Below are 20,530 nucleotides of genomic sequence, written 5' to 3' on the forward strand. Positions count from 1 at the left end.
TCCATGGAATGGAGAGGAGGCCCCTCAGCCACTAGTGCATTTCAGCGAATGGCAGTACACTAACACAGTGAGCAACGATCACCTGTGAGCTCAGATGCGAGCAGCAGCAGCACCAGAGGGGCCCAATCTAAATCAACCGAGAAACCTCTGACACCAACCATGGCCAATAGTCCCGCTGCGGCTGTAGCGGCAAAGTTGGACCCTGGATTCGGATTGGCATTTCCTAACGAGGGAAGGACAGGATGTTATCATGGAGGCCATCTATGAAGAGATCAATCCTCAGGCTGGCAGCGACACAATAAAAATATCTTTGGCTGATCAAATGGAGGCCCAGAGCCAAGAAGGATCAGATTCCCTCTTATCCATATCTGTAATTGGACGGAGTCGATGAAGTGCTCTGCTGGCGTCTCCGAAAGCCGTGCAGCCTACAACACCCATAAAGATACCACCGGGCAACTAACTGCGGTTGCAGCTCCTCGGCTGGGAAGAGGTCGAGGAAAGTCCTCTGATGAACGATCAACCAGTTCAACTTCCACTGAGCCCTCTAGACCCCTACAGTTTCCCAAGTAACAGCATCGAAAGGAGTGGTACATGGCCATCACCCCTGAAGAAGTAAGAACCTTCTATTCAGTGGTGACACCAAAACCTTCAGAGAGCTCTGCTGGATGGCAATGGAGTTACCCACGTTAGCGTCTAGCTCTGGCATCTCTTCTGGAGCAGAATCAATACCTTTGAATGGATCTCCCTGCAAAGCAGGAGGGAGAAAACTATGCTCTGTGTCCAGTGAAAAAAATCAAGGGAAACATGTTGGATCAGCCTTTACCTGAAGAAGTAAGGGACCAGTCCTGGGTGGTTCCCAGCCACTTGGGTGAGTTTAACTCACTACACCGAGTTTCCCATGGACAGAGAATTGTGGAAAAGAAAGTGCAGGGGATATTTGGACTATAATATCCATATGTGCCTGTGCACATAATGAATTTTGTGGAGGAAAACAGGGATGCTTGGTTAGCTGAACATGCTGATCGAATAATCATTAAAGATTCTACCAACCCACAAGGAGTGAGGGAGCACCCTAAATACAGGCGGGCCCTTGACCGCATAGTGGCAGAAATGAAGCTTCGAAGGAACATTTATAAACATGCCGTGGTATGCATCTGAGGTCAGGAGACCACAGAACCCATGCTGCTTGTTGTCCAATGGGGTCACTGTAAAGAAACTGCACCCTGACCACTATGACCCAGCCAAAAAGGTCAAGGCCAAAGAAGAGGAACTGGAAGAGCTGATTTCCCTGTGAGGTGGAGTGAAGACTAAAACTGTTCCTGACATCTCATGAGGGACTTAAAAATGTCTCTGTATGTTGTTCATTTGTGCTCTGTTACAGGTTGCTCCAGTTGGCCTGTGGAGACTCCAGTAAAAAAGAACTGTAAGTTTTTTTCCCTCAGTGGAAGGTGGACTTTCTGTTTCCTAGTGATGATTCTTCTATCAACAAGGTGACCTGGCCTGGACCAGAGGCCAAGAAAATCAGAAGAGCCTACTAGTTAAAAATGGACATTTTGTTTTACCCTGAGAGGAAAGGACTGATTTATTTAATTTTCTTGACTAAGAAAAGTTTTATATTTAATAAATATGGATAATACGATTTGTATTTACAGTTTGGTTGAAAGAAAAAACATAAAACTCCATAAAACTCTATAAAATGTTTAAAATCATTAAAAAAAAAGTGGTATTCTTGATTTATTTATTACCATAATTAAGTGTATAAACTTTCCCACTGAATTTTATTATACCTTCTAATGGAGAAGGTGTAATATAGAAACATAGAAATGATGGCAGAAAAAGACCAATCGGCCCATCCAGCCTGCCCAGCAAGCTCCCACAATTATTTTCCCCATACTTATCTGTTTCACCAACCACCAAGTTCAGGGCCCTTGTTGGTAACTGTCTGATTCAAATTTCCTGCCATCCCCTGTCATTGATGCAAAGAGTAATGTTGGCATTGCAACAAAGGTAGTAACTGCCGCATCAAGCAAGTTACCCCAATGCTTGTTTACCCAGACTGCACAGATCAATGCCTTGTTGGATGTTGTCTGAATGTAAATCCTGTTTTCCACATTTCCCCCTGCCGTTGAAGCAGAGAGCAACGCTGTATATGCATTCAAAGTGAAGTATCAGGCTTAATTGGTTTAGGGTAGTAACAAGTAAGTAATGTGATTAAGTACCCCCCTCCCCCCCTCCCCCAGAGTACAGTGCAATAGAATGGTGAGATGTGTAAGCTGAGCATGGGCAGGCAGGTTAACCAAGAAACAAGCACCTCCTGGTTAGCTATGTTCGTTTCATGTACTGGTATGAATGGCCGAGGCTAGCCAACCCATTGTCCATAGGAATTACCCCTCTGGTGTCCACAAGAGTATAATGTATGGTTCTCCCCTTTGGGGGGCAGGTAATAACATTGGTAAAACACTTCTCCCTTCAGGAAAATGAGGTAGAAGGTGTATGTATAATCTCATGTATTGAAATTGTTATGTGTGTCTAAGTAAGGTCCCGTGCCATCAACCTACGCTGGACATGAGTTCCACCCTGAAAGGATCCCCAGGTGGTGAGGCCAGGTATTGGAACATCTACCATGTCATGTGTTTTATGTACCAAACTATGGAAAAATTGTATTCGAGCGAGTTTCCCCTCTCTCTCACACAATTTTTTCATGTGAAGGGGAGTGTGTGTAACCAACCCTTTGGTTCATCATTAGATGGCCCTAGGTCCCTTACCATCAGGACTAGTAACATCATGGGATTTTCCATTCTCCTTCAGTCTCTCCATTGAGCTGACTGTGATTGGCTATCCCAGGGGCATAAGGCGGAATTAGAGGAGTACAGAGTGTGGTCAGTTTGAGTTAGAGGTTGAGGAGTAAGGAGCTGTTTTGTTTTCTTCCTCCTGAGTTGGGCCCACTAACCCAGCTTGGTATTTTTTTTGTGCTTAGAGGAGATCCCTTCTCAGTACACTCCCTGTCTGCCTTCCTTTTGAAGGGAATGAATTTTTTTGTAGTTTTTGATGTTTTCTTATTCTGGGGGACACTCTTGGGCAGATTTTCAAAGGCTACGCATGTAACATACGCGCGTAACCTGAGGAAATCTGCCCCTGTGTGCACCGAGCCTATTTTGCATAGGCTCAGCGGCGCACACAAGCCCCGGGACGCGTGTATGTCCCGGGGCTTGCAAAAAGGGGTGGTTTGGGGGCGTGGCCAGGGGGCGTGGTGTCAGCTCGGGGCGTGTTTGGGGGCATGGCGGCGGTCCGGCGGCGTGGCCGAGTGCCCCGACACAGCGGCCTGTGTCGGGGTCTGCCGCACCAGCAGACATTCGGCAGGCATAACTTCCTGGATAAAGGTTAGGAGGGGGATTTAGGTAGGGCTGCGGGGTAGGTTAGATAGGGGAAGGGAGGGGAAGGTAGGGGGAGGCAGAAGGAAAGTTCCCTCCGAGGCCGCTCCGATTTCGGAGCGGCCTCGGAGGGAACGGGCAGCGTGCGCAGGGCTCAGCGCGTGCAAGGTGCACAAATGTGCACCCCCTTGCGTGCGCTGACCCTGGATTTTAAAAGATTCGCGCGGCTACGCGCATATCTATTGAAATCCGGTGTACTTTTGTTTGCGCCTGGTGCGCGAACAAAAGTACATGCCCCCGCTTTTTTTTTAAATGTATCCCTCTTCATCTTGGGAAAGGAGCAATCCCCTCCAATCCTGAGAGCAAGAGCTGGAGACCCATGAAAACCCCCTCTACTCCTTAGAGGAAGCAAGACTGTGACAACTCTACCCAGTGTGAGACCTTTTTGATAGAGACTTTTGAATTTTTTTCCTTTATGTTCATGTGGAGATTTTTTTCCACCCCTCTGCACAATCTGGTGAAGGAGATGGAGAGCTGTGAGCTGAACTGGGACATCTGGCCTCTCTCCTCGAGCAGTCCATCAAGGTTGGACCATCAACTTCCAAACAGATCTGCACCCCAAGGGTATCAGGCTGAACTTTGGACTTAGGGAGGATCTTTCCGTGGCATGGAGGCCTCCCACTAGGATTCTCCCTCTACTGGGCTGTTGCACAGATGAGAAGGCAGTGGCAAGCTCTCTCCCAGGAGCTGGAGAGATGGAGACAATCATCCCAGCAGAGACCCTGTGTAAGAAGTTCAGCTGTACAGTTTCATTTGCTAAATGTTTATGGGTCAGCAATTGACCCTTTGGAAATAATCAGTAAATATGATTTGAACAGCCAGTCTGAGTCCAGCCTGTCTGTCCTTGAGAAAGATATATACACATCAGGAGGGACACTTCACCACCTGGGTCACAGAGGATTTCCTCTTCCCCATAGAAAGAGCCCACTCCCTGGGAAGTGCAGGAAGGAGGGGAAAGATGGCAAGATCAGTCCCGACAAATAAATACTTTTATGGCCCTAGAGCAGGGCTTCCGAAACCTGTCCCGGGGACCCTACAACCAGTCAGGTTTTCAGGATATCCACAATGAACATGCATGAGATAAATTTGCATATAGAGAGTCTCAATAGTATGCAAATGTATCTCATGCATATTCATTGTGGATATTCTGAAAACCTGACTAGCTGTGGAGTCCCCAGGACAGGTTTTGGAAGCCCTGCCCTAGAGGAACCAAGAACACACTGACTAAGGTTTACATGTACTTCATTGAAGCCTGTCAAATGTTTGAATGTTTCTATTGTCTCCCCTTCTCCTCTTTTCCTCTAGCAAGTGTCTCAACATGCCTTTTTAGAGTTTGTGTTGTATAGCCTTTTCCTGAACCATCAGCATCCTCTGAATGTGCTTACGAAGGTGCAGCCTCCAGAAGTGAAATGGTAGGATCTCAGCAGTGACCTGCATAAAGACAATATTATTTCTCTTTTCTTCCTCTCTCCTGCACCCAAGCATGCTGTTCACATTCACTGCGGCTTCCTTCCATTGACTAGCTACCTTCAGGCCACCTGAGGTGAGTACTCCTAGACCTTTTCCTTGTTTGACAGTTTCCAGCTCTTGTTCTTCTATTTGGTTTGTGGCTAATGGAATTTTGCATCCCATATGTCTGATTTACACTTTTGCACTGAAGTTCATTTTCCAAATCCTCAACCATTCTTCTAGTTCCTGTTCATTTTTTCCAGAATTTCTGATGTGACCACTCTGTTGCAGATTTTTGTATCACCTGCCAGCAAGCACACTGTCCTCTCAAGTCCCCCAGTAATGCCACTGATAAAGAGAGTGAAAAGAAACAGTCCCAGTACCGAGCCCTGGGGAACCCCATTCAGCAGACTGGACTCCACTGACCATCATTCTCTGTGTCTCAACCGGTTCCTCACCCAGTTTATAAATTTCTGCTCTACTCCCATACCATCCAGCTTGCTTACCTGTCTGCTGTGTGGAACAGTGTCAAAAGACTTACTGAAGCCCACAGGGGCAACATCTACCGCACCTCCTTGACCTAATGCTTTTCTCACCACATTAAAGAATTCAATCAAGTTTATTTGGCAGGACCTTCTCTTTGCGAAACAGTTGTCTGGTGAGCTTTACTCTTTTTCTTTCGTAGCGTTTCCATAGTTTTGCCTACAAATGACATTGGATTAACAGGTCTGTAGTTGCCTGCCTCTTCCCTGTTCCCTCTTGTGTAGCGCAACTATTTCTGCTCTCCTCCAGTCCATGAAGCCTTTCTCATCTTTAAGGCTAAGTTAAACAGAGCTGCAAGAAATGTCATCAGGGCATTCTTGAGTTCATTTAGTACTGTCATTTTTTTCTTGTCCCTATATTTGATGCGATTATTTTATGTTTTTCGGGATGCTGTGTTAGAGTGTTATGAGATGTTTTGTTTTTCTGTTGGTATATTTGATGCGATTATTTTATGTTTTTGTAATGATGTCATGTAAACTGCTGTGATTATTGTATTGAAAGGTAACAAATTGAATAAACTAGTTAACTAATTATCCTTCGGGGGGTACACTTCCAAGTTCCCTGGCCTTATCCACTCTCATTTGGGTAAACATGTCACCTCCTACCCTACAATCTGCTTTATAATCATTTCACATTAAGCAGTGCCATTTCCTCTTTTTTCTGAAAATATTGAGCAAGAGAACTTCTTTATCTATTTGCCCTTCTGCCAATCCTCTTCACAAATCCCACTTTCTCCTTTTATCTTACTTATTCCCCTTTTTTGCCTCTCTTATATTTCTACAGAAGGTTTTATCAATTTTCTCCTGAACATTCTTCCTGTCCTCCTTCACCAGAAATGTTTTTTGTAATTTTTGAATACCAGCCTCTTTGTTTTTACCATTTCTTAAGCATCCTAAAGCATGCTGGTCTCTCTCTCTTTATACCTTCCTTAACCTGCCTTACAAAGATTTGTTGCCTACTCAATGCTCCCTTTTATTGCTGACCAAGTTTCCTCTGTACTCTTCAGCTCTGGCATCTTATCAAGGCCTCCTCAACACTATCACTCATCCTCTTGAAGTCAGTCCTCCTAGTCCAAGATCCAAGTCTTAGTGTGGCTCAGTACAGTCAGAGTATAATATTGAACTATACAGTACAATGATAACTAGACCCTATGTTTTCCCATACCTTGAAATCAGTGACATTGTCTCTGTCAGTGCCTGATTTAGTGTTGGCTCCTTCACTAGTTGCCTGAGGAACATCCTTTGAGGGCATGCCTGACTTCTCCACTCTTAGCCAGCACTGCATGGGAAGGCTTCAGTCCATATCTGGTAAATTGAAGCCACCTAGAAGCAAGACCTTCCCCGATGATGCCTCTTATCACGTACTTACCCATCACTAAGAAGCTGAAGAGCCACTGCAGGACAGAGACCAGCTGTAAACATCTGTGCAGCTGGGGCCTGGAGAACCAGGAGGTGGCAGAGAAACTGCATAGGGCGGAATGGACACTGGCCCGGCTCCCTGTCAGAAGAATAAAGACACTGTTGTGTGTCCCAGCCAAGCAGAGCCTACACCTACTGGAGGGGAGTCAGAGAACAACCCCCCTATAATCTATCTCCATGCTTCCTTCTTCAGAGCCCCGGAGCAGGAGGCCTTTCCCTTCACAATAAAATGGGCTGAGCTGAGGACAGTTTCTGCAAATGCTGAGCTGTCAGCTGACTCAGCTGAATACTACCAGCTGTCTGGTATGGACAACACTGGAGATGAAGGTACAGGGTCACCTCAGGGCTGGATATGACTCAGCCTCAGGGCTCACACTGTTTCCCATCCAACAGGAAGGGACAGCGGCAGAGAAAATGCCATTGGAGAGGGCAAGTGGCAATATTTCACAAAGACTCTGAAAATGACCAAAGATTTTAGGTGTTGCACTCTCGTGTACTCTGCAGGACAGCACAAAGTAACATGGGAAGCACAAATCCAGCACCACAAACAAAACCATTAATGCCAATATCTAGGGGACTCAGGGAGACTCACAAGGACCTCACTGCAAGTAATGAGACTCCATGGCTGATGCAGGCAGTGCACTGGGCTAAAGGGGTATCACTCTCATAAGGTGGCAACAACACCGGTCCTCAGTTGGCAAAACTGATTACCATGTAAGAAACAATCATTATTATGACATGAACTGCTATCTCAGCCACATACTGGCTGACAGTATGACAGAAAACCAGCTCAGGTGGCCAAGAATATGGAATGGGAAGAAACCAAACTGCTGTCACTTCTAAAAGTGCTCTTTCCACAGCAGGGATCAGGGACATTGGTACAGCAGTATGTGGGGAGCTTGCACTGCTGCTGCCTGTGCTATATCTGTTCTGTGGTGGGGCAGTGTGTGTATGTGTGGGAAGCTGGCACTGCTGCTGCCTGTGCTGTACCTGTTTTGTGGTGGGGCAGTGTGTGTGTGTGTGTGAAGGAAGCTGGCACTGCTGCTGCCTGTGCTGTACCTGTTTTGTGGTGGGGCAGTGTGTGTGTGTGTGTGAAGGAAGTTTGCACTGCGGCTGCCTGTGCTATATCTGTTCTGTGGTGGGGCAGTGTGTGTATGTGTGGGAAGCTGGCACTGCTGCTGCCTGTGCTGTACCTGTTCTGTGGTGGGGCAGTGTGTGTGTGAAGGAAGTTTGCACTGCGGCTGCCTGTGCTATATCTGTTCTGTAGTGGGGCAGTGTGGTGTGTGTGTGGGAAGCTGGCACTGCTGTGTGTGTGCTGTACCTGTTCTGTGGTGGGGCAGTGTATGTGTGTGGGTGGGAAGCTTGAACTGCTGCTGCTGCCTGTACTGTACTTTTTGGTAGGGCAGTGTGTGTGTGTGTGTGTGTGTGTGTGTGTGTGTGAGAGAGAGAGAGAGAGAGTGCGTGAGAGAAGCTGGCACTACTGCTGCCTGTACTGTACCTGTTCTGTGGTGGGGCTGTGTGTGGTGTGTATATATGTGTGTGAAGGAAGCTTGCACTGCTGCTGCCTGTGCTTTATCTGTTCTGTGGTGGGGCAGTGTGTGTGTGTGTATAGGTGTGGGAAGCTTGCACTGCTAATGCCTGTACTGTACTTTTTGGTGGGGCAGTGTGTGTCTGTAAGAGAGAGAGAGTGTGAGTGAGAGAAGCTGGCACTACTACCTCCTGTATTGTACCTGTTCTGTGGTGGGGCAGTGTGTGTGTGTGTGTGTGTGTATGAGAGAGAAGCTGGCACTACTGCTGCCTGTGTTGTACCTGTTCTGTGGTGGGGTAGCGTGTGTGTGAGGGAAGTTTGCACTGCAGCTGCCTGTGCTGTACCTGTTATGTGGTGGGGCAGTCTGTGTGTGTGTGAGGGACGTTTGCACTGCTGCTGCCTGTGCTGTACCTGTTCTGTGGTGGGGCAGTGTGTGTGGGTGTGGAGAGCTTGCACTGCTGCTGCCTGTGCTGTACCTGTTCTGTGGTGGGGCAGTGTGTGTGTGTGGGTGGGAAGCTTGAACTGCTGCTGCATGTACTGTACCTTTTGGTAGGGCAGTGTGTGAGAGAGAGAGTGAGTGAGAGAAGCTGGCACTACTGCTGCCTGTACTGTACCTGTTCTATGGTGGGGCTGTGTGAGTGTGTGGTGTGTATATACGTGTGTGAAGGAAGCTTGCACTGCTGCTGCCTGTGCTTTACCTGTTCTGTGGTGGGGCAGTGTGGGTGTGTGTGTGGGAAGTATGCACTACTGCTGCCTGTACTGTACTTTTTGGTAGGGCAGTGTGTGTCTGTAAGAGAGAGCGAGAGTGAGTGAGAGAAGCTGGCACTACTGCTGCCTGTGTTGTACCTGTTCTGTGGTGGGGCAGCGTGTGTGTGAGTGTGTGTGTGGGAAGTTTACACTGCAGTTGCCTGGGCTGTACCTGTTCTGTGTTGGGGCTGTGTGTGTGTGTGGTGTGTATATATATATATATATGTGTGTGTGTGAAGCTTGCACTGCTGCTGCCTGTATTGTACATGTTCTGTGGTGGGGCAGTGTGTGTATGTGTGAGAGAGAAGCTGGCACTACTGCTGCCTGTACTGTACCTGTTCTGTGGTGGGGCAGTGTGTGTGTGTGTGAGAGGGAAGCATGCACTACTGCTGCCTGTACTGTACCTGTTCTGTGGTGGGGCAGTGTGTGTGTGTGAGGGAAGCATGCACTACTGCTGCCTGTGCTGTACCTGTTCTGTGGTGGGGCAGAGTGTGTGTGAGTGTCTCTGGAGCTTGCACTGCTGCTGCCTGTACTGTACCTGTTCTGTGGTGGGGCTGTGTGTGGTGTGTATATATGTGTGTGAAGGAAGCTTGCACTGCTGCTGCCTGTGCTTTATCTGTTCTGTGGTGGGGCAGTGTGTGTGGGTGTGGGAAGCTTGCACTGCTGCTGCCTGTACTGTACTTTTTGGTGGGGCAGTGTGTGTCTGTAAGAGAGAGAGAGAGTGTGAGTGAGAGAAGCTGGCACTACTACCTCCTGTACTATACCTGTTCTGTGGTGGGGCAGTGTGTGTGTGTGTGTATGAGAGAGAAGCTGGCACTACTGCTGCCTGTGTTGTACCTGTTCTGTGGTGGGGCAGTGTGTGTGTGTGAGGGAAGTTTACACTGCAGCTTCCTGGGCTGTACCTGTTCTGTGTTGGGGCTGTGTGTGTGTGTGGTGTGTATATATATATATATGTGTGTGTGTGTGAAGCTTGCACTGCTGCTGCCTGTATTGTACATGTTCTGTGGTGGGGCAGTGTGTGTATGTGTGAGAGAGAAGCTGGCACTACTGCTGCCTGTACTGTACCTGTTCTGTGGTGGGGCAGTGTGTGTGTGTGTGTGTGTGTGTGAGGGAAGCATGCACTACTGCTGCCTGTACTGTACCTGTTCTGTGGTGGGGCAGTGTGTGTGTGTGAGGGAAGCATGCACTACTGCTGCCTGTGCTGTACCTGTTCTGTGGTGGGGCAGAGTGTGTGTGAGTGTCTCTGGAGCTTGCACTGCTGCTGCCTGTACTGTACCTGTTCTGTAGTGGGGCAGTGTGTATGGGTGTCTCTGGAGCTTGCACTGCTGCTGCCTGTACTGTACCTGTTCTGTGGTGGGGCTGTGTGTGTGTGTATGTGTGTGAGGGAAGCATGCACTACTGCTGCCTGTGCTGTACCTGTTCTGTGGTGGGGCAGAGTGTGTGTGAGTGTCTCTGGAGCTTGCACTGCTGCTGCCTGTACTGTACCTGTTCTGTGGTGGGGCAGTGTGTATGTGGGTAGCTTGCACTGCTGCTGCCTGTATTGTACCTGTTCTGTGGTGGGGCAGTGTGTGTGAGAGAGAGTGAGTGAGAGAAGCTGGCACTACTGCTGCCTGTGCTGTACCTGTTCTGTGGTGGGGCAGAGTGTGTGTGAGTGTCTCTGGAGCTTGCACTGCTGCTGCCTGTACTGTACCTGTTCTGTGGTGGGGCAGTGTGTGTGTGTATGTGAGGGAAGTTTGCACTGCGGCTGCCTGTACTGTACCTGTTCTGTGGTGGGGCAGTGTGTGTGTGTGTGTGTGTGTGTGTGTGTGTGTGACGCTGGCACTGCTGCTGCCTGTGCTGTACCTGTTCTGTGGTGTGTGTGTGTGTGTGTGTGTGAGGGAAGTTTGCACTGTTGCTGCCTGTGCTGTACCTGTTCTGTGGTGGGGCAGTATGTGTGGGAAGCATGCACTACTGCTGCCTGTACTGTACTTTTTGGTGGGGCAGTGTGTGTCTGTAAGAGAGAGCGAGAGTGAGTGAGAGAAGCTGGCACTACGGCTGCCAGTGCTGAACCTGTTCTGTGGTGGGGCAGTGTGTGTGTGTGTGTGTGGTGTGGGAAGTTTGCACTGCTGCTGCCTGTACTGTACATTTTGGTGGGGCAGTGTGTGTCTGTAAGAGAGTGAGAGTGAGTGAGAGAAGCTGGCACTACTGCTGCCTATACTGTACCTGTTCTGTGGTGGTACAATGTGTGTGTGAGGAAAGCTTGCACTGCTGCTGTCTATGTTGTACCTGTTCTGTGTATACACATATGTGTGTGTGAAGGAAACTTGCACTGCTGCTACCTGTGCTGTACCTGTTCTGTGGTGGAGCAGTGTATGTGTGTGAGAGAAGCTGGCACCACTGCTGCCTGTACTGTACCTGTTCTGTGGTGGGGCAGTGTGTGTGTGAGGGAAGCATGCACTGCCTGTACTGTACCTGTTCTGTGGTGGGGCAGTGTGTTTGTGGGTAGCTTGTATTGCTGCTGCCTGTACTGTACTTTTTGGTGGGGCAGTGGGTGTGAAAGAGAGTGAGTGAGAGAAGCTGGCACTACTGCTGCCTGTACTGTACCTGTTCTGTGGTGGGGCAGTGTGTGTGTGTATGTGAGGGAAGTTTGCACTGCGGCTGCCTGTGCTGTACCTGTTCTGTGGTGGGGCTGTGTGTGTGTGTGTGAGTGGTGTGTATATATGTGTGGTGTGTATATTTGTGAGTGAAGGAAGCTTGCACTGCTGCTGCCTGTGCTTTACCTGTTCTGTGAAGATGCAATGTGTGTGTCTCTGTGAAGTTTGTAGTGCTTCTGCCTGTGCAGTATGTGTTCTGTGCTGAGGAAGTGTGTATGTGTGTGTGAGAAGTTTGCAGTGCTTCTGCCTGTACCGTACATGTTCTGTGCTATGTGTGTGTGTGTATGCATATGTTTGTGTGAAGTTTGCACTGCAGCTGGCTGTTCTGTACCTACCTTCTTATGGCGCTGCGGACACTTCCCTGAGGTTCTCTGAACTTATGTCTTACCGCTGAGATCTTTGGAGTAAGCTGCGATGATTGTCTTCATGTTGCTGCTACAGTCTGTACCCAGGAGGGACTCTTTCGTAGTAAAGAAAAACTCTTTGAATCAGACTCTGAAACACACTCTGGATCAGAAGATTAGAAGGCTCAGCACCCGTTGCCGCTCTGACTCCTGTGGGCTGGCGTATTGCAGAAACCTGGGATTAAAAGTTTGTTTGGTGCTGGGACCCTGAGTTTTAAGCAGAGAAGTGCTTATGTGGGAGAAGCACCACCCCCTCCTGAGGACAAGGCAGCAGATGTGGGTAGCCTTGTTGCCCTGTCTCCCCTGAACTGAAAATGGTGCATTCTCTAATCTGATGCAAGCAGCTTTTGGCCAGACGATCGATTGCAGGACTCTGACCTGACAGGTTCTGCGTTCATCTGTGAAAGAGGAGATTCCTCCTGTATACTCACGCCTGAGTACACAGGGGGTTAGCCTAACACACAGCATGCACCTGTTTATTGGGGCAGCAGCCATGCCTGGAACACAGGGACAGAGCAACAGACCAACGTATAGCATTAATATTAGGGACAGCAGCTGTACCTGGGACTGAGGGATGAGAAACAGCCTAATAACATAGCATGGACTGGGGACAGCAGTTAGGCCTGGGGCATGGCCAGGAGAATGACTCAACACTTCCAGGCCGATACAGTACAGACCTTTACCCCTTATTCAGTAAGGGGGAGGAAAACGCGCGTCCAACCCGCGGCACCTAATAGGGCCCTCAACATGCAAATGCATGCTGAGGGCCCTATTAGGTATGCGCGCGGGATACAGAAAGTAAAATGTGCAGCCAAGCCGCACATTTTACTTTAAAAAATTAGCGCCGACCTTTGGGTCGGCGCTAGTTTCTGCCGGCACCGGGAAAGTGCACAGAAAAGTAGTAAAAACTGCTTTTCTGTGCACCCTCCGACTTAATATCATGGCGATATTAAGTCGGAGGTCCCGAAGAGTAAAAAAAGTTAAAAAAAAAATTAAAAAGAAAAGAAAAATTTAAAATGGGCCGGTGGCTGTCTGGCCGAAAACTGGATGCTCAATTTTGCCGGCGTCCGGTTTCGGAGCCCATGGCTGTCAGCGGACTCGAGAACCGACGCTGGCAAAATTGAGCGTCGGCTTTCAAACCCGCTGACAGCCGCCGCTCCTGTCAAAAAGGAGGCGCTAGGGACGCGCTAGTGTCCCTAGCGCCTCCTTTTGCCCGTTTCTACCGCACCACCTAATTTAAATACTGTATCGTGCGCACAGGCCACACGCTCTCCCGCGGACTTTACTGAATCGGCCTGATAGTGTGGTACCTGGATATTATGGATAGCAGCCATACCTGGGTTGGGACAGGGCAGGGAACAAATCCTGGAAACTGTCAGAGGGAGCTGAGCTTCTAATAGTATCAGAGAAGCCTGGTGACCTTCACAGGATTGTTAATCTGGTTGCAAGGCTACCCAAACTATGGGTCATGACTCCATATGGGGTGACTAGAGTAGTAGTAGATCTATTATTAGTCAGAAGTGTCTCAACTGGCCGCATGGGACTTGTAAGCCTGCACACACTCACGGCCCCAGCAGTGGTCCTGCCCTCGCACGAGTTTCTATGGTAACAGGAAGCCCTGCACGAGGAGCGTTTGGGGCCGCTGCAGGGCCTGGAAGCTTGCACTGCCTCACAAGCGCCATGCTGACTTTCATTACTAAAGCCGCTGCCACTTGACTTGCAGATCACCATCAGGCTCTGGACCAGCCATGAGGGAAGGAGAGAACTGAGCATTGCTTGGGTTGCTGGAGAAAGCCACTGCTCTCTTCTGCTGACCATTGCTGAACCTTCACAAGAGAAAAATGTTGTCCCTGTCATTAACCTGCCCTCTCTTCCCACCAGCTGTCATCTGCTATTGCCCAGAGGAAAATATTGCTGCTGACCTTGGCCAAGGGAATGTTTGCGGGAAGGGCTTTTTGAAGGGAGGGATCAGATGCAGGAGGGGTTTAAGAGTCAAGGGGAAGGTCTGAAGAGGGGTCAGCTGGAGGTTTACTGTGGGGTGGGGAAAAAAATTGATTGTGGAGGGTGAGTGAGGGAGAATGACAGATCAACAGGGAATGTAAGAGAGGAACTGGGGGATGAAAGGGGATCGGCTTGAATGATGTGAGAGAAGGGTTGGGGAGAAGGCTGGAAGGTGAGAGAGGGAGAAGAGTGATGGGGTGAGGGGAAAGGGATCAGGAGAGAAGGGAAAGGGAGAGGATCAGTTGGGGGTTATAATAAGCATTTGGGGATGAGATCAGCTGGGTAAGGCAAAAAAGAATGGCGAGCAGGTTAGGCTGAAGAGGGAATCAGCTGAAAGAATGAAGGTTGACAGAGGGGATCAGTTGGAGGGCAGGGAAGTTGAGAGTGGAGTTGGAGGGGGACTGCACCCTTGCTAATTTGCAGATCGATACTCTAAGGTCGCGGTAGAAACAGTGCGGCAGTGCTGGGCGCACCCTCGTTCCCCGCACGCAGAGTTCTCTTCACCTACCGCTCGATACTCTCTTCAAATTGCATGCAAATGCATGCCGCGGCTGCGAAGCTTTAGGCGTTAGGCCCGCGCAACCCATTTTACTGTATAGGCGCTAATACAGCGCCTATACAGTATCCTGGGTGCGCTGGTACCTGTCATTTCAAATGACATTTGAAATGACAGGCACCAGGAAGTGGATGGTTCCCCCCCCTCCCGAACCATGGAGCAGGGCGAAAATTAAAACGGGAATAAAGTGTAAAAAATGGGGGTAAAACCAAAGGGAGTAAAGTGTAAAAAACCATGGATGACCTCCATATTAACATTGCAGCGTAAGTTGTTTATATATATATGTATAAATACCTGTCACTTTCCTGTCACTTTCCGAATCCCCCAGGCGTGCGGTCATCGAGGCGGCGGCGGGAGCCGGTGGGCGCCCGTTCATCCAGGCGGCGGCGGTGGGAGCCCGCGGGCGGGTGGGCGCGCGTTGGATCCAGGCGGCGGTGGGAGCCGGCGGGCGGGTGGGGATTGTGATTAGTGGAGAATATGGTATGCATGAGAAGATCACTCTCATGTGGCTTCCTCTGGGAGGCCTAAAGCCTCACAATATTAAGAGTCAGGACTTCAGTCAGAAAAGGGTAATTTAAATGACCTATTACCTCTCTGTGCACAGCATGGAGCGAGATGGCCCCTAGAATAAAGGGGAAAGCAGGACTAGCTTGCCTTTATTTCAATTTATATGCATAATTCCTTAATGAGCCACACAGGCTCCTCCTACTTGGTTGCATGCCTCAGTTTAAAGGAAAGTTGAGTGAGGAACTGTCCCATTCCTTACCGGAGTCTCCCCCTTAGGCATCACACTAATACACAAGTCTGAATACAGCACAGACAACTGAAGAGAGGATCTGCATCAGAGCACTATGCACCCCTGACAACTCTTAAGAAGTGGGTGAAGAAATTAACAAAAATCAGCTGAACGGGGCAGAAAAGATGTCCAGAAAGAGCAGGACCTGAGGGAGAGAAGCTGGAAAGCTATGACCACAAATGCTCATAGTTTGGGCAATAAAATCCCAGACCTGCAGGCCCTTATGCTGGAGGCAGACTTGGATATTGCTGTTAGAGATATGGTTCACAGAGTCTCATGATTGAGATACGGCCATCCTGGGCTGTAACTTAAGGAAGGACAGGAAAGGGGAGACGTAGATCTTTATGTCAAAAACAAATATCCACACAACTGAAATACAAGGGATGTGGGGTAAGGAAGAAACATTATGGGATGTCCTAAAAAAAAAAAAGATGGTGCTTCCGTTTACATCAGTGTGGTCTCCAGGCCTCCACTCCACCCATTTTACTTTATAGGCGCTAATACAGTATCCTGGGTGCTTTGGTGCCTGTCATTTCAAATGTCATTTCAAATGACAGGCACCAGGAAGTGGATGGTTCCCCCCCCCTCCCGAACCAAGGAGCAGGGCGAAAATTAAAACGGGAATAAAGTGTAAAAAATGGGGGTAAAACCAAAGGGAGTAAAGTGTAAAAAACCATGGACGACCTCCATATTAACATTGCAGCGTAAGTTGTTTATATATATGTATAAATACCTGTCACTTTCCGAATCCCCCAGGCGTGCGGTCATCGAGGCGGCGGCGGAAGCCGGCGGGCGGGTGGGCACGCGTTGGATCCAGGCGGCGGCGGGAGCCGGCGGGCGGGCGGGTGGGCGCGTGTTCGATCCAGGCCGCAGTGGTGGCAGTGGGAGCCGGCGAGCGGGTGGGCGCCCATTGGATCCAGGCGGCGGTGGGAGCCGGCGGGCGGATGGGCGCCCGTTCATCCAGGCGGCGGCGGTGGGAGCTGGCAGGCGGGTGGGCGCGCGTTGGATCCAGGCGGCGGTGGGAGCCGGCGGGCGGGTGGGCGCGTGTTCGATCCAGGCCGCGGCCGGGATCGAACACGCGCCCACCCGCCCCCACCGCCGCCTCGATGACCGCACGCCTGGGGGATTCAGAAAGTGACAGGAAAGTGACAGGTATTTATACATATATATATATAAACAACTTACGCTGCAATGTTAATATGGAGGTCGTCCTTGGTTTTTTACACTTTACTCCCTTTGGTTTTACCCCCATTTTTTACACTTTATTCCCGTTTCAATTTTCGAACACCACACTAACACCAAGTAGAGGGTGGCGGTAAACTAACAGGTTAAGGACGCGGCAAAATAGCGGGTTAGAAAGGAGATAATCGGAGCGCGCGTCACAGTATCGGAGGGGAATAGCTAATTCCTTCATTATACAGCTAATTTGTTCATTTACATATCATATACATGCTGGGTGCGGAAAGGGTTATGCGTCCGTTTTAAGAAGCGCTAAGGACGCGTGAAACTGGAGACTGTATCGCTGGATCGCCTTACGCGTCCGAATTGTGCGCTCACAGCACGTTACAGACGGGAAATCTTCAACCGCACGTTACAGTATCAATCTGTTGGTTTGGTGCTCATGTGAGTTTTCAAGTGCTAAAATGGGATCACACTGGATAAAAGTAATTGGGGCATGGTGACCTTAGGAAGTTACTGGACCTCTAATGGTATCATAACAGCCTGGTGATCTTCAGAACATAAGATTTGACATATTGGGTCAGACAAAAGGTCCATCAAGTCTAGTACCATGTTTCCAACTGTTGCCAATCCTGGTCACAAGTACCCTCAATGGTATTGCAGGACTCTGGGAATCTTCATAGGGTGCTGAACCTCTAATAGCATTGTAGGGCCCCAGTGACATTCAGACAGGGCTGAACATCTAATGATCAGTCGATAAGGAGCTGCTGAGATTCTGACTACTGTGCAACCTCTGGGTTAGCAAAGCAATATAACCCCTTCCGTACTGCTCAACTCAGGGACATTTAACCACAGACTGCCCTCCACCTATGGCTCTTCTGCAGGGGATGGGGGCCTGAGGGTCCTGAACTCTTCCTATAGCTCTCCTGCGAGGGGTCCTGAGCCCTTCCAGTTCTTCTGCTGTGGGGAGCAGGGGCATGAGGGGTCCTGAGCCCTTCCAGTTGGCCCCCTGCAGGGAACAGGAGCAGGAGGGGTCCCGTAGCAAGTGAAAGGAAGGCTGGAGGAACACTGTACTCCTGCTGTAGCATCCTGCACCTTTGCCGAACAGGGAGGGTTCTGACTACTGGAAGGCCCGTGCTCTCCTCCAGCAGGTGGGGATTGTGATTAGTGGAGAATATGGTATTCATGAGAAGATCACTCTCATGTGGCTTCCTCTGGGAGGCCTAAAGCCACACAATATTAAGAGTCAGGACTTCAGTCAGAAAAGGGTAATTTAAATGACCTATTACCTCTCTGTGCACAGCATGGAGCGAGATGGCCCCTAGAATAAAGGGGAAAGCAGGACTAGCTTGCCTTTATTTCAATTTATATGCATAATTCCTTAATGAGCCACACAGGCTCCTCCTACTTGGTTGCATGCCTCAGTTTAAAGGAAAGTTGAGTGAGGAACTGTCCCATTCCTTACCAGAGTCTCCCCCTTAGGCATCACACTAATACACAAGTCTGAATACAGCACAGACAACTGAAGAGAGGATCTGCATCAGAGCACTATGCACCCCTGACAACTCTTAAGAAGTGGGTGAAGAAATTAACAAAAATCAGCTGAACGGGGCAGAAAAGATGTCCAGAAAGAGCAGGACCTGAGGGAGAGAAGCTGGAAAGCTATGACCACAAATGCTCATAGTTTGGGCAATAAAATCCCAGACCTGCAGGCCCTTATGCTGGAGGCAGACTTGGATATTGCTGTTAGAGATATGGTTCACAGAGTCTCATGATTGAGATACGGCCATCCTGGGCTGTAACTTAAGGAAGGACAGGAAAGGGGAGACGTAGATCTTTATGTCAAAAACAAATATCCACACAACTGAAATACAAGGGATGTGGGGTAAGGAAGAAACATTATGGGATGTCCTAAAAAAAAAAAGATGGTGCTTCCGTTTACATCAGTGTGGTCTACAGGCCTCCACTTCAGACAGACAAGCTATTCGAAGACATCCATAAGGTGGGAAACATTGATAAGACAGGCGAAGAGAGAATTTGAAAGGAAGTTGGCCATTGAGGCAAAAACTCATAATAAAAACTTTTTAAAATATATCCAAAGCAAGAAACCTGTGAGAGAGTCGGTTGGACCATTAGATGACATAGGGGTTAAAGGGGCTCTTAGGGAAGATAAGGCCATTTCAGAAAGACTAAATGAATTCTTTGCCTCCGTGTTTACTAATGAGGATGTTGGGGAGATACCAGTTCCAGAGATGGTTTTCAGGGGTGATGAGTCAGATGAACTGAACAAAATCACTGTGAACCTGGAAGATGTAGTAGGCCAGATTGACAAACTAAAGAGTAGCAAATCACCTGGTCCGGAATGTGTGCATCCTAGGGTTCTGAAGGAAGTCAAAAAAGAAATTTCTGATCTATTAGTTAAAATTTGTAAGCATTAAAATCATCTATTGTACCTGAAGATTGGAGGGTGGCCAATGTAACCCCAATATTTAAAAAAGGCTCCTGGGGCGATCCGGGTAACTATAGACCAGTGAGCTTGACTTCAGTGCCGGAAAAAATAGTGGAAACTATTCTCAAGATCAAAATCGTAGAGCATATAGAAAGACATGATTTAATGGGACACAGTCAACATGGATTTACCCAAGGGAAGTCTTGCCTAACAAATCTGCTTCATTTTTTTGAAGGGGTTAATAAACATGTGGATAAAGGTGAAGTGGTAGATGTAGTGTATTTGGATTTTCAGAAGGCGTTTGACAAAGTCCTTCATGAGAGGCTTCTACGAAAACTAAAAAGTCACGGGATAGGAGGCTATGTCCTTTCGTGGATTACAAACTGGTTAAAAGACAGGAAACAGAGAGTAGGATTAAATGGTCAATTTTCTCAGTGGAAAAGGGTAAACAGTGGAGTGCCTCAGGGATCTATACTTGGACCGGTGTTTTTCAATATATATATATATATATATATATATATATAAATGATCTGGAAAGGAATACGACGAGTGAGGTTATCAAATTTGCGGATGAAACAAAATTATTCAGCGTAGTTAAATCACAAGCAGACTGTGATACATTACAGGAGGACCTTGCAAGACTGGAAGATTGGGCATCCAAATGGCAGATGAAATTTAATGTGGACAAGTACAAGGTGCTGCATATAGGGAAAAATAACCCTTGCTGTAGTTACACGATGTTAGGTTCCATATTAGGAGCCACCACCCAAGAAAAAGATCTAGGCATCATAGTGGATAATACATTAAAATCGTCGGCTCAGTGTGCTGCAGCAGTCAAAAAAGCAAATAGAATGTTAAGAATTATTAGGAAGGGAATGGTTAATAGAACGGAAAATGTCATAATGCCTCTATATCGCTCCATGGTGAGACCGCACCTTGAATACTGTGTACAATTCTGGTCGCCGCATCTCAAAAAAAGATATAGTTGCGATGGAGAAGGTACAGAGAAGGGCAACCAAAATGATAAAGGGGATGGAACAGCTCCCCTATGAGGAAAGGCTGAAGAGGTTAGGGCTGTTCAGCTTAGAGAAGAGACGGCTGAGGGGGGATATGATAGAGGTCTTTAAGATCATGAGAGGTCTTGAACGAGTAGATGTGACTTGGTTATTTACACTTTCGAATAATAGAAGGACTAGGGGGCATTCCATGAAGTTAGCAAGTAGCACATTTAAGACTAATCGGAGAAAATTCTTTTTCACTCAATGCACAATAAAGCTCTGGAATTTGTTGCCAGAGGATGTGGTTAGTGCAGTTAGTGTAGCTGGGTTCAAAAAAGGTTTGGATAAGTTCTTGGAGGAGAAATCCATTAATGGCTATTAATCAATTTTACTTAGGG

General features: G+C 48.3%; 1 protein-coding gene across 2 annotated transcripts in view; it reads right to left on the reverse strand.

Moving 5' to 3' along the window:
- The window catches only part of LOC115094324 (diacylglycerol O-acyltransferase 2-like), a 76,913-nt gene extending 64,471 nt beyond the window's left edge, over positions 1-12,442 (reverse strand). The window contains exons 1-2 of one of the 2 annotated variants that reach the window (XM_029607269.1): positions 12,138-12,442; positions 6,792-6,920 (exon numbers count right to left, since the gene is read on the reverse strand). In XM_029607269.1, coding sequence (XP_029463129.1) covers positions 6,792-6,920; positions 12,138-12,177 — 169 coding nt within the window. In that variant the 5' untranslated portion in view covers positions 12,178-12,442. Of the gene's footprint in view, positions 1-6,791; positions 6,921-12,084 lie in introns of both variants that reach the window. The other variant, XM_029607270.1, reaches the window with a different exon arrangement.
- Between the last annotated feature and the right edge of the window lie 8,088 nt (positions 12,443-20,530).

This window comes from Rhinatrema bivittatum, chromosome 6 (genome assembly GCF_901001135.1).
Source record: "Rhinatrema bivittatum chromosome 6, aRhiBiv1.1, whole genome shotgun sequence".
In the NCBI taxonomy this organism is placed as follows: Eukaryota; Metazoa; Chordata; class Amphibia; order Gymnophiona; family Rhinatrematidae; genus Rhinatrema; species Rhinatrema bivittatum.